We start from the raw sequence: 13,973 nt of genomic DNA, 5'->3' as shown, positions 1-13,973 counted from the left end.
ATTCTTTCTATATTAATGTGTTTGGGAATTTTAGCTACTTTAAAGGACCTCTGATTGAAGGACCCCTTTTCGAATAGACTAGAATCATGGACTCCTCAGCCAAACTACATTACTATATAAGGCAGCATACGAGCATACAAATTAGGAGCAGGACTAGGCCACTTGGCCCTTTAAGCCTGCTCTGCCATTCAATAAGATCATGGCTGATCTGATTTTAACCTCAACTCCACATTCCTGCCTACCCCCGATAAGGGTGTAAAAAGTTATCAAAAATTTATCTACCTCTGCCTTAAAAACATTCAAAGGCTTTGCCTCCAAAGCCTTTGGAAGAAGAGAATTCCAAAGGCTTACAACCCTCAGAGAAATAAAATTTCCTCATCTCTGTCCTAAATAGGTGACCCCTTACTTTTTAAACAGTGACCCCTAGTTCTAGATTGTCCCACAAGAGGAAACATCCTTTCCACATTCACCCTGTTAAGTCCCCTCGGGATCTTATATGTTTCAATCAAGTTGTCTCTTACTCTTCTAAACTACAGCAGATGCAAACCTAGCCTGTCCAACTTGTTCTCATAAGACAACCCGTCCATTCCAGGTATTAGTCTAGTAAGCCTTCTCTGAACTGCTTCCAATGTATTTAATCCTTCCTTAAATGAGGAGACCAATACTGTACACAACTGTCCTGTATTACTGATGCGTAACCTCCCTACTATTGTGTTCAATTACCCTTGCAATAAACAATAACATTCCATAAGCTTTGCTAATTACTTGCTGTACCTGCATTCTAACCTTTTGCGATTCATACACTAGGACACCCAGATCCCTCTGTGCCTCAAACCTCTGCAATCCTCACCATTTAGATTATTTGCTTCTTTTATATTCTTCCTACCAGAATGGACAGTTTCACATTTCCCCACATTATACTCCATTTGCCAGATTTTTGCCCTCTCACCTAACTTACCTATATCTCTTTGTAGCCTCCTTATGTCCTCTTCACAACGTACTTTCCTACAAATATTTGTGTCACCACCAAATTAGGCATCATACCTTTGGTCCCTTCATCCAAATTACTGATGTAAATTGTAAAGAGTTGAGATGAGCACACCACTCATTACATCCTGCCAACCAGAAAATGACCCATTTATGCCTACTCTCTATTTCCTGTTAGCTAGCCAATCTTCTATCCATGCCAGTGTTACCTTCAACAACCATGAGCTTTTATTTTCTACAATAACCTTTGATGTGGCACTTTATCAAATGCCTTCTGAAAATCTAAGTACATCCAACAGTTCCCCTTTATCCAAAGCACATGTTAATTCTTCAAAGAGCTCTGAGAAATTGGTTAAAAATGACTTCCCTTTCACGAAACCATGTTGACTCTGCCTGATTACCTTGAATTTATCTAAATGCCCTGCTATAAGGCCTTTAATAATAGCTTCTAACATTTTCCCTGTGACAGATGTTGTTAACTGGCCAATAGTTTCCTGCTTTCTGTCTCCCCTTTTTTGAATAAAGAAGTGACGATAGCTATTTTTCAATCTAATGGAACCTTCCCCGAATCTAGTGAATTTTGGAAAATTAAAACCAACGCATCAACCATCTCCCTAGCCGCTTCTTTTAAGACCCTAGGATGAAATCCATCAGCACCCGGGGACTTGTCAACCCACAGTTCCAACAATTTGCTAAGTACCACTTCCCTCATGATTGTGATTTTCTTGAGTTCCTCCCTTTACCTTTGCAGGTAAAGAGTGTTCAAATAATCCTTTAAGAAACCAGATATTTACCTACAAATACCAGTTAGATATTAGTCAGATGCGTCTATCTGCTTCTCATTGCGGAGTCCTTGACAGCAGCCCAGACAGAGCAGGGACTCGAGGAGAATAGAAGATGAAGAAGGCACTAGGGGAGCAAGGGGAGAGCAGGAGCAATCAAAAAGCACACCACAGTGAGAGCAGGGCATGGAGAGAACAGAAACAGATGGAGAGAAGGAACACAGGGGAACCAGAGCACACCCCTGGCTGGTGTTCACTCACTTAGTCTTGACCATAGCACCCATGTCACACACCTGTGGGCTGGATCTAATTGCAGAACCTCTCGAAGGTGCCCGCAGACACCAATTTGAGAGCCACTGCTTTAAAGCACACTAGTTCCCTTAATGTTAAAGACATAGCTCTTGAAATGATAGTATGCACTGTGTAAACTGCGTGAATACAAGCTGAGCTTCCAGGTGGCAACTTTATTCGTAGACGTGAACCTCAAGAAATCTGCTGCACAAGGTCCATGATTTTTCAAACATGGTTATCAATAGATAGAAAAATCATGAACTGTTTGTCGATGACTCCCAATAGGTAGTTCCCACCGGCAGTGCTAGATCACGAAATCCCCTTTCTTGTGTGTCTCTGCTTGTAAATGAGAAATCTTGCATTTATATAGCACCTTTCATGACCATTAAACATTATAAAGCACTTTACAGCCAATGAACTGCCTTTTCAGTGTATTCATTGTTGTAGGAAGCACAGCAGTCAATTTGCACACACAAGAGTAAGCTCACAAAAAAGATCAATGTGAAAGCAACCAGATAACCTGTTCCTCTGTTGTTGATTGATGGTTAAACATTGGCCAGGTTACCAGGGAAAACTCCCTGAAGCTTTTTGGAATAGTGCTGTGGGATCTCTTACACCCTCCTGAGAGGGCAGACGGGACCTCGGTTTAATGTCTCATCTGAAGGAAGACACCTCTGACACTGCAGTATTCCCTCGGTATTGCACTGAAGCGTCAGCCTTGTTTATGTGCTCAGGTCCTGAGGCTGAATTTCTGGGCCCTGCCAATGGGTGGGGGAGCAGAGGTGAATTGGGCCTGAAAATACTAGTGCAGGCTGGTTCGGGGGTCAGCTAGGCTACCTGCCCCCACAGGGAAGGTCGCTGATGAGGGACGTAAGGGCAGATGGAGTGGGGTGGCAGGGTTGCACTTTAAGTGTCTGGAGGTGGGCACCCAGCAGCAGACTAGAGGGTAGATGTAGCACTCCAGACAGGCTTAGAGGCCCCTCCTGACTGGGTATGTGTGCAGATGTAGCTATAGGCTGTCCTGTAGGGGCATTCCCCCTGCCACAGTGGTGGCCTGGCTACTGTATCTGTTTTTTTTTAAATTAGATTGAAAATGTTGGAGAGAAAGCACTTAGTGTCCTCTCACTTACCCACCATCCAGTTGCAGGCTGCTGCTCCTCTCAAGCTGGAAAGCCTCTTACTCACTCTCCAGCTTCAAGAATCCCCTCACCACCTCTTACTGGGCAAGGAACCTGTCTCCATGTCAATTAAGGGGACATCTCTCTGAAAATCCCAAAGAGTGACTGTTTTCCCTGGGGATAGGTTCAGGACCCGAAAATGGCCCTGACTCCTATTGCCTGGCCCTGGAGGGAAAATCCAGCCCTTGACCACTCAAAGCCTGATTCAGAGACGAGAGTGCAACCAATTGAACCACAGTTGATGCCTGTATGGAAATAAAACAGAAAGGGATTCCATACGTAAACAGGAGGCATTTGTATGATATTTGCAGTGCACTTTCAAAACCAGACTGCTTTTCTATTAGACAAGGAGCTAGAATTGAAGCTGTACAGTTTTAATGGAGAGAACCAATATGAGACTGAGATGCACAATGTATGTTGCATTATGGGAAGGAGGTGGTCCAGTTTCTCTGCCAGTCACAGTAATATAGGGGAGAATTTTAACCCAAAATACAGGCAGGTTTGGATCAGGTGGGAGGTTAATATGTTAGAAATCTGAATATCAACTTACCGACTTCTGGTTTTAAGTGAAGTGGATTGCGAGTGTGACCAGCCTTTAAGGAGGGTGTGGGGGTTGCCACTTTAAATATTATAATAAGGTGGCAAGCCTCATTTATATGCATCATTTTGAATTTAACTTTGGATGGTTCTGAAAATCTGGCAGCTGAATCTAGGCAAGGACTGTTGATCCAAGAGATAGGCAGAAAGGCACTTATCTGCTGGATCCTGTGAAGCAGTCCATTTCCAAATACAGCAAGACCTGGACAATATCCAGGCTTGGGGTGACAAGTAACATTCACGCCACACAAATGTCAGGCAATGACTATCTCCAAGAGAGAATCTAAACATTGTCCCTTGACATTCAATGGCATTACCATCACTGAATCCCCCACTATCAACAACCTGGGGGTTACCATTGACCAGAAACTGAACTGGACTAGCCATATAAATACTGTGGCTAGAAGAGCAGGTCAGAGGCTAGGAGTCCTGCGGTGAGTAACTCATCCCTTGAGTCCCCAAAGCCTGTCCACCATCTACAAGGCACAAGCCAGGAGTGTGATGGAACTGCGGCTCCGACAACACTCAAGAAGCTTGACACCATCCAGGACAAAGCAGCCCACTTGATTGGCACCACATCCATAAACATTCACACCCTCCACGCTCACACACAGTGCAGCAATGTGTACCATCTAAAAGATGCACTGCAGGAACCCACCAAGGCTCCTAAGACGGCACTTTCTAAATCCACAACCACTACCATCTAGAAGGACAAGGGTAGCAGATAGATGGGAACACCACCACCTGGAAGTTCACCTCCAAGTCGCTCACCATCCTGACTTGGAAATATAATACTGTTCCTTCACTGTTGCTGGGTCAAAATCCTGGAACTCCCTTCTGAACAGCACTGTGGGTGTACCTACACCACATGGACTGCAGTGGTTCAAGAAGGTAGCTTATCACCACCTTCTCAAGGGCAATTAGGGATGGGCAATAAATGCTGGGCTAACCAGCAACACCTCATCCAATGAATTAATATTAAAAAAAACCTGTCTGTACAATCCGCTATCACTAAACACCTCTCCCAACCCCATCCAATCTCCTCCTGACCTTCTCCATGAGGCCTCCTACGTTGTCCCATTGCCTGCAACCTCCCCCTCTCCTCTCTCCTCTCTGAGGCCTCTAACCAAACCCCCAATCCCCCCTAACTCACTGCCAGGCCCACACTTATCAGGTTTTGCAGGCTTCTTTGGTTTGCTCCTCATCAGGTTGACTTTGGGAGGGTGGGGTGGGTGAGGGCGGAGGGGGAACCTGTCAATGACATCACAAGTATGTGGGGGGGTGGGGGAGCTTCCCTGCCTTTACTGTTTTCCCCCTCCCATTACCCTGCACCCACCCTCCCAGTCAGGTAATTTGAAATCCAGTCCATGGTGTCACTTAGTACTGCAGCAATGCAGTGACAAGTTTGGTTATTCGTGCTGTTGCCAATACTCTTCCTATATTCTTCTTTTAATAATGCCACCGCCCTCTGAGTTGTCAGCTGCATTTTGAAATTGTGAAAGGAAAAAGACTTGTATGCAGAACAAATCGTAAACCTTTCTGAGAAGTCAGCTGCAGACTAGGACCAAAAATTGGATTGCGTGCTGCATTTTGCCTCGATGTTTTTCTGTTTGCATTAATTTGAGGTGACTCGAGAAGCTTGCACTAGCATTCTTGCATGCCACCCTTTGAACCCTGGAGTGCTTTAATATAAACACCCTTTTGTTTGATAGTTTCTTTGAAGCTGCTTTTTAAAATCTAGAATTGACGAATAGTAAGAGCAATATTGCGGGTAGGGTGATTCAGTAACGTTTCATAATTTGATATTTTCAGAATAGCCAGGCCAGTTTCAGGAAGCTAAAAGCCTGCAGTCATTAAAGCATAGGTGAAGACAACAATGAAACATGGCCCATAAAGATATTACTATCGATTGCAACCCCCGGACGACCACATCTTGAGATGATACTGTTTCTCATTAAATCGATATGCCAATGTGGTAAAAGAATAGACAAAGCGGGTATGGGCCTGACTGAATTGCTGTACAGAGATCCAGCATGAAGTCGATGGGCTGAATGGTTTACTTCCGTGCCCTAATGACTCAGTGACTCTAAAGCAATTTTGCACTAACCAACCTGCGTGCTATCAAAGAAAGTTAGAACCGAATAAACCATTGACTTTCGGTGTGAGGAAATGAAATGGAGGAGGCGTTTCACAGCTGCATTTGTTCATTTAACTACTTCGAGATATTTGCCTTGAGTCTTTGATGCCTTAGGGAAAAGGGAGCTGTCGTGGTAGTAAGAATCTGTATGTAGTTGGGTTACAAAGGCTTTTGAATTTTTTTTAATGTTCTATAATTTTACAGTCCAACAATTCGCCAAAGAAATCAAAGCTAAATCTGAAACAGTATTCATCAAAATAAATGATGATGTTTGAGAAATATGATATTAAATGAGTGGAGGAAGTCACGCAGAAATAGCTTATGAGCACAGAAAGCCTTTGAATAGTCCCCCTTTTGAGACAAATCAAACACTTTGGGCTGGATTCTTGTACTGGAGTCGGCACTCTGACATCTGGATAGAAACTTGGGTCCTGAGTCAGAAATAGTCACCCGGCACATTCAAAGGAATGATCAATTAATGGCCTAATGGTGTGCTCGCCATCTAATCAAGGATGACGGGAGGGCTCCCGATGCTGGGGGCGTGAATAGGAGGCCATCCAGCACTAATGGAGCTGCAGACTGCCAATGCCGGTAAGAGAGAGAGGGGGGGGGGACGTCTCAAGGTGGCGGTGCGCCCTCAGCGCTTTTTACAAACTCTTTAAAAAAGAAAAGGCCACAGCTGCAAGGCTGCCATTGTGGAGGGGGAACACTTCCAGCGGGCAAACCCCCAGTTTTCTGGTAGGGCGTCGCCTCCAGGCACCTGCCAGGGTCTGGGTGCTACAGGCTCCCTCAGGCAGACTGGAAAATTCTAGTCAGCTTCTGATCTTTGGCCTTATAAGGCTTTTAATTATATTAACAAGCTCCACACTGCTTGCAAGCAGAGCACGTCACCCTGCCAACCTGCTCCTTAAAAATGGCCCAGAGGCAGGAAGGAGCTGGCATTGGGAAATTCCAGGCCTGCCCACCTTGGTTCCCCCATCTCCAGTGGGCTTTCAACATCCTGCACCTTCATTTCGAATAAAGAGAAATGAATGGATGATGTCACATAGTGTATTAATAATGAAATTGGTACCCAATCTGTGAAAGCCTGAGCTGATTTGTAAATGCGCTTTGCAAGTCAATAGTTGCACCTCTGGTCACAAATCACTAATGTGGAGGGTGCGGCACGGGTAACATATCCCTAGTAAGTGTCATTGGAAATGTACATTGAAGGAGTCTGATTTGTGGACGCCATAAAACTCTTGACTCAATACCAGCTGAAAATTTAGATCCATTAAATAGTTCTCTACGTAGCCAGTGAAAGATGGTCAGAATTGTCAATATGGGTTTTTTGTTTTGCACTTTTTTTTTCACATAGCAAAGCTCTTCGATCAGGGCATGATTGAGTTTCCCACATGTCGTAAGAAGCAGGACCATAAGGGGTTTGCATATCAGATCCACTCACTTTATCTCAAGCCTTGGACTCGTCACTGATGCCTTTAATTCCCACAACTTTGTTGAAATATGGTTCCAAGATTGAGAAACTTTGTAGGATTGATTTGTAGAAGATTTGTATACAAGTAAATATCTTTGCAGAGCCACGATGAGGCTGAAAAGCAGCCCCATAAACTCCGGTATGGAGCCTAAGAATGGATTTTAAGTGCTTAACTTGACAAATACCTATTCTTTCAACAGCAATTCCATGTGTTGTAATACTTCTCTTTTTCTCAATCTCATAGAAACGTGCTAAGGGCCAAGTGCTATTTGATCTGGTCTGTGAGCACCTCAACCTGCTGGAGAAGGACTACTATGGACTGACATTCTGTGACTCTGAAAGCCAGAAGGTGAATTATGTTATTCTACTTAATACTAAATGTGATTCTCCTTTTCTTGATCTTTTGTTAAGTGCCAATCACTTAATGGCCACTTTTGGGCCTTCCCTGCAATTAAGAACACCGGGGGTGGAAATCTCGCCCCTTCCCAGTAATTGCCAACCATCCCTTTAACATCAGCATCACTGGAAAGGTGGTGGCTGCTGCTGGTAATGCACCCACCCAAGGCCCAGGATCAACGAGGGACCCCAGGCCACAAATGAGTGAGGGTGGGATGGGGGTGGTGGGACAGGGGTCAGAGGCACGACCATGGGGCTATTTTTCAGTGACCCAAACAGCCCCTTTCCCTTCCTAATGCTGGGTCCCTCGGTCAGGCACTGTGCCTTTGAACAATGGATCCTCCCCCACCCCCATACCGCCCCCTCCCTGGAGCCCACAAACAAACGCACCAGGATTTGCTTTTTGGGCTCCTGGGATAGCGACTCCCACACAGGACGAGGTTCTTAATTGGGCATTAATTGCCCACTTAATTAAGGGCTCCAGTTGTCATCCGGATAGGAAGGCCGTTCACGAGCCTTCCCACGCTGGAATCAATTTGGGGAGGTGGGAAAGCAGCAGGCTCCCCACAATGCACCCCCTCGCCCAATTAAATGCCACCTCCGCCTCCAAACTCGTCTCGGGTGGGGAGGGGGGTGGCATTAAATTCTGCCCTCAGAGTGCAGCATAGTCTTGCTGTCACATTGAAGAACTGTTATGAGTGAGATCAGTTGACACAGCACGAAGGTTCATTTGTTTTTCTGAGGGAGGTTTGTAGGTTGGCAGGCGCTTTACTTGCCTGACCTATCACTTTCACAACACAATGTCCAATTGCTGTGAATGCCAATACCTTTAAATCAATTAGAGTTAAGTGTTTTTGTGGAGGGATGTTTACTAAGCTGTTCTCTTTCTCCATATATTTATACATTCTTATTTTAGATCTCACCTTTTGCTTGTAGACCCATGATCTGCTATCTCACAGTTCAATGCATCCTGTGACGTTAACTGCCTTGCATTTTGCAGACTCCTCAGCCAATTCCATCCCACCGTCTTTCAGCAAATATCTAGAAATATTTGGTATTAAATTGCTCGAGGCAAGTTGGGTGCTGAATGGCTTTATAAGGACAGGAGTGTTAGACCAGGGAAGGCACAATATTCTTTTTTTCTGCTCAAGTACAGCACATTTAACAAATAAAATCACGCGGATCTGCGCATTGAGAATGCAATGACTGATTTGACGTCTAATCTGGCCATGTACATTAAGCATTCTCAAATTGAAGTGGTAAACTGAATCAGTGACATCTGAAATCATAAGATAAAGGCAGAATACTGCAGATGCTGGAAATCTGAAACAAAAACAAAAAATGCTGGAAAAGCTCAGTAGGCCTAACAGCATCTGTGGAGAGTAAGACAGAGTTAACGTTTCGAGTCTGTATGACTCTTTCTCTCCACAGATGCTGCCACATCTGAAATCATTCCGTCACTGAATTAATTAGAATATGGGCAGACATTTCCTGAGCTCAAGTCACTGCTACCATAATATACAACCAGTGTACAAATGGGTTGGGATCCCCAATTTACCACCTTCATCTGCTTTTAAACTATTGACAGATTAACAAACTACAAGAGGAAGATTCTGTTTTTTACATCTTTTGGATTAAATCTGTCAGTAGCACACAAGTTAGATATCACTTTCAAAATTGAATAGAATAAATTACTTTAAATTAATTCTTAAAATGATTATTTGAAAAAAAATGTCTATTAGAACTTACTGTGACCGCAAACATAATGCACTTTGAGAAAAATCACAAAGTATGGTTCACTTGATGCATGGTCAGTCAAAGCTGACTTCAATCTGGGACAAATTTCAAAGATTTTGAGGTGCTGGGTAACTGGATGCAACGTTGGTTGATGAAATACATTTAAGAATTGTTGGCATTTTTTCATGAGATGTAATTCCAATGATTTATTACCAAAAGTGCGGAAAGATGACTTTTAACCCCACTAAATTGTTGTAATGGTTATAAAAAGGCAACATCAGCAAGAACCAATTCAGCACTGATAAACCTTATGCAAAATTTTGAATTTGAACTTTGGAAATTGTCACACCACCTCTCATCACATCCCAGCATACACAATCTCCTTGTTAGTCTGAATTCAAAACCATAAATTACAGGTACAAAAATAGAGCAAGCCTACCCAGACTATAACATACGCCCTAATCTAGTGGGTTATCAGAGAATCTAGGCACTAATCAGCTACCAGGGAAATCTGACTGATTTGATGATATACAACTACTGATTCTAGTGAAATGGAGAAGATAAACTATCTGGGTAACTATCTAGGGGTTAGTTATGTTCTTCTAATTGCTGTAATCACAAGCATTTGCACTGATTTTCAAAACCATTCCACTTAGACACAGAAGGAGTAAATTGGCAAATGACCCAATAGCCTCTAGATTTCATTCCTCTCGACAGGTTATATAGAACCTCATTCAAGTTGACCTGAAGTTTAACTCCTCCTTGCATATCCAAGGGAAGAATTTTCCCGCCATTGGGGAGGAAGTGCAGAAGTGGGCACGTGCATGCGCGCCTCCGATCAGCACCCCCGATTGGGGGCGTGCTGCCATTTTACGTGGGTGAGCAAATTAAGGCCCGCCCAGCTTGATGTCCACCAGGAAGCGCTATGTGCTCCCTGTGCAGTCAGGGGGGATTCCCTAAGCTGAGAGTGCGCTCTTTCGTGCATGTGTGCGGAAGAGCTCACTCGTCTTCCTGAGGCTAAGTGCTGCCTCAGGGAGATCGGCTCCAAATGTAAAAATGGTCCATGTACAAAAATAAAATTTCCCTGACATGTCCCCTCATGTGACACTGTCACATGAGTTGGGACATGTCCATCACTTTTAATCAAACTTTTATTAAATTTTTAAAAACCCTCATGAAACCTCATCCCGCCTGTCGATGAGGTTTCATGCTTTTTCTGAAGCCCGCCAGGGCTCCCAGCCTGCCCACCAACCTTAAGGTTGGAAGGGCAGGTCCATTAATTATTTCAATTACTTTTTAAATGGCCTCAATAGGCCATTGACAGGTCGGTGGGCACACAGCTGATTCGGCTGCGCCCCCGCCGACCTGAAAATTGAAATGACGTGGGGTGACATCGGGAGTTCCACTCGACGCCATCCCACGTCATTTTACGTGTCGGCGAGCGGGCGATGTCCCCCGCTCACCGACCTCAATATCCTGGCCCAGATTTGGACACCTTGGCCTGAATTTTCACTCCCGGCTCGGGAGCACAGAATCGGAAGAATTACCGGGTCCACAAACCTGACTTGGGAGAAAGTGCCCCAAAAGGTCAGATTTTCAGTCCATGGTGGGAGGGTGAATATGGGAGTCACGGGTGACCCCAGAACGAGTGTGGAAGCTACTTGGTGTGGAGGTGGACTGGGCAGAAGGCCTGCCTTAGTGCACTGGCACTGTGTTGAAGTATTTAAAAACCAATAAAACATCCCTCACCTCCCTCATCTCCCACACACTTCCAATGCCACCTCATGCCCCTCTACCCACCCCCTCATGGCCTTTTGTATGCTCTATGTGAACCTATGCCCCTTATACCCTCTATGCCAACCTATGCACCCCTCCCCCCAACTACCAGCCTTTGCCCTTATACCTGCAATGCCAACTCACCCCAGTACCCACCATGGGCAGACCTTGTGACCCATGCTGAGATGAGATAAAATAAAGTTATTAAGCATCTATTGATGAATTCACTATTTCAAAAAAACTCTCATTGATTAAAAACCTATTCACCACATTTAGCTTCCTTTAATCCTTTATAAAAATAAACATTGGAATTCATAGCTCCACTTCAAAGAGTCCATAACCACTTGGAGATGTCAATCAAACTGTGAACTGAGAAGCACCCTACTCTGATAATAGAAAGTTGTGAGATCAGTCTTGCGGCCCTAATTCAGTAATAACCCTCAGGCTTATGCCAACAGACAGAGTGAAATAGTAAGCACTGATTTTTTATTTTTCAACACTGCAGACAGTTTTTTTCCCCCCTAAATATTTGAAAGGCAGGTGTTTAAATGCCTTTACAGCTTGACATTTCTTTTTGACAGTTCCTATGAGTTATGAACTTTTTATGCCGGCTTTTATAGATCCCAAAGGGCACCTGACTTGCCCCCAGTGGTCTCCTGGGACCATATCTAAAAGGGTACCTTATCTACTGAAAGGGTACCCCTACCTATCCAAGCAACTCCTCAAAGTTTAGGCCTGCTCCTACCAGGTCTAACCTGCACACATCGGCCAGGGTTTTTCCCTTGTCGGAAGGGCTCGGTGGGGGCGGGCGGGGTCGAGCGGGAGCGGTTGGAAAGCCAACTGCCACCCATCATCGGAACCAACCAAGATATCACGCTGGTGGGTCAGTTAAGATTCGCCCAGCGTGAAATGCATGCTGCAGTGCTCAGTGCTGCCTGTGTGGTGGGGGTAGGGGGTGGTAGAGAGGTTGAGCGGGGAACTTCGTGCTTGCGTGTGGGTGAGCGCAGGAAAAGCTCCCTGAGGCACAGAGCTGCCACGGGGAGATGAAGCGTTTTGAAAATGAAAAATAAAGATTCTTAAAATGTTTTAAAAAAACATGTCCCCTGATGCGACTCTGTCACATGAGCAGGGACATATTAATGAAAAGTTAAAATTTTTATTTTATTTTTGAAAGCTGTTGGAAACCTCATCCTGCCCGTGGATGAGGTTTCCTAAAAAATGCAAAGGCCGCTTGGCCTTTATGCCTGCCCGCCAACCGTAAGGTTGGACAGGCAGCGAAAAATTACATTCAGTTAGGACTTTAATGGCCTTAATAGGCCTGTTAATTGTCAGCGGGCGTGATGCCCACTCCCACACACACCCACCGAATGAAGTAACACGCGAGCGCGCAATGACATCAGGACACTCACCCGGCTTCATCGCGCACCATTTTACGCTTGTTTGGGCCAGGCGCCCGACGAGGTAAAAAAATTCTGGTGGTCACGTTTCCCATTCCTAGCTGACAAAAATCGAACATTACTGGAGGCAGCTGCTGTTTCATATGGGCAGCTGCCTCCGTGAACCATGGATGTACAATTTGGAGCCTGTCCCCAGTTTCCCCACCCCTCCACCACCCCTGCGAAAATGGTAGGTGCTGCATTTGGCAGCTGGGAATCAGGATGCAGGCCTCTGTAGCCATTTCTGTAACAGAGAGGCTCTCAGTCTTTACCAACAGGCCTATGATTCCTTCATTTAAAAAAAAAAATCACCTGAATGCCTAGAGTAAATAATTTCTTCTCTACTTCTGCCAGTGTTTCCTTGAGGTGTGAGGTCAAGTTCCCTTCAATTTAATTTCCTCTTCACTTAAAGAAGTACTTGAGCTCCGCTAGGTACCTCTGTCAATGACACAACTGACATTATTTAGAGAATTGCTAGTACAAACTCACATAGAATATGTGGCACAGTGCATGGGAACAGTAATATTCTCTGTATACTGTTTATAATGGCATAAAAAACAATGCAAAACTTCATGACAACCACAGCAACCAACAGGATTTGTGTGTAATTACCCATAGGACTAATCGATGCAATCCATATAGGTCAGAGAATCAAGACTGAAAGGAGGTCTGCTTAAAAGAAGTGATAACTAATACCTATTGATAAATGTATATTTCACACTATCATGAAGGCTTTAGAATGTCGTTTCATTTACAGCCATACATACTTCTGGTCTCCAGCCAGGAAAATATCTGCTTTGCTATTTTCATGAAGAAGTACCGATGTAGCAATCGAACAAACAGAGCTGGAGTGACATTTTTAATCCTGAAAACTGCATATTCAAATACCTCTGTTTTGTATTTGAAAAGCGCTTGCTTCTAATGCTGCTACAATATATTTCACAGTGCCATAGTTTCTTCATTTTAAAGCTTTTCCCTCAGAATATAACTCCATGAAGTTATCACAGAACCTGTGGCTTTTATTAGCGTCAGGCATATCTGTGCTGTCTTCATCATGTTTTGGCAAAATAATTTGAGTTCAGGTTTTCCTATTTCCTGATAGCACAGAAAAGATAACTCTTGCCCTCCTCATAACTGACTCCATTTTACACCCGAAGTAGATCCATTTTGACAATACACTGA

The 13,973-nt window shown here is 44.3% G+C and overlaps 1 protein-coding gene across 15 annotated transcripts in view; it reads left to right on the top strand.

Annotated features, from left to right (window-relative positions):
• LOC144688485 (band 4.1-like protein 1) overlaps positions 1-13,973 on the top strand; it is a 289,382-nt gene that overhangs the window by 193,855 nt on the left and 81,554 nt on the right. For all 15 annotated transcript variants that reach the window (XM_078555104.1, XM_078555102.1, XM_078555094.1 and 12 more), the window contains one exon: positions 7,691-7,795. In XM_078555104.1, the coding sequence (XP_078411230.1) occupies positions 7,691-7,795 (105 nt within the window). The remainder of the gene's footprint in view (positions 1-7,690; positions 7,796-13,973) is intronic.

The sequence above is a fragment of the Cetorhinus maximus genome, chromosome 13 (genome assembly GCF_964194155.1).
Source record: "Cetorhinus maximus chromosome 13, sCetMax3.hap1.1, whole genome shotgun sequence".
NCBI classification, from domain to species: Eukaryota; Metazoa; Chordata; class Chondrichthyes; order Lamniformes; family Cetorhinidae; genus Cetorhinus; species Cetorhinus maximus.
The sequence above is the reverse complement of the archived record's forward strand: the minus strand, read 5'-3'. Positions and strand labels throughout refer to the sequence as shown.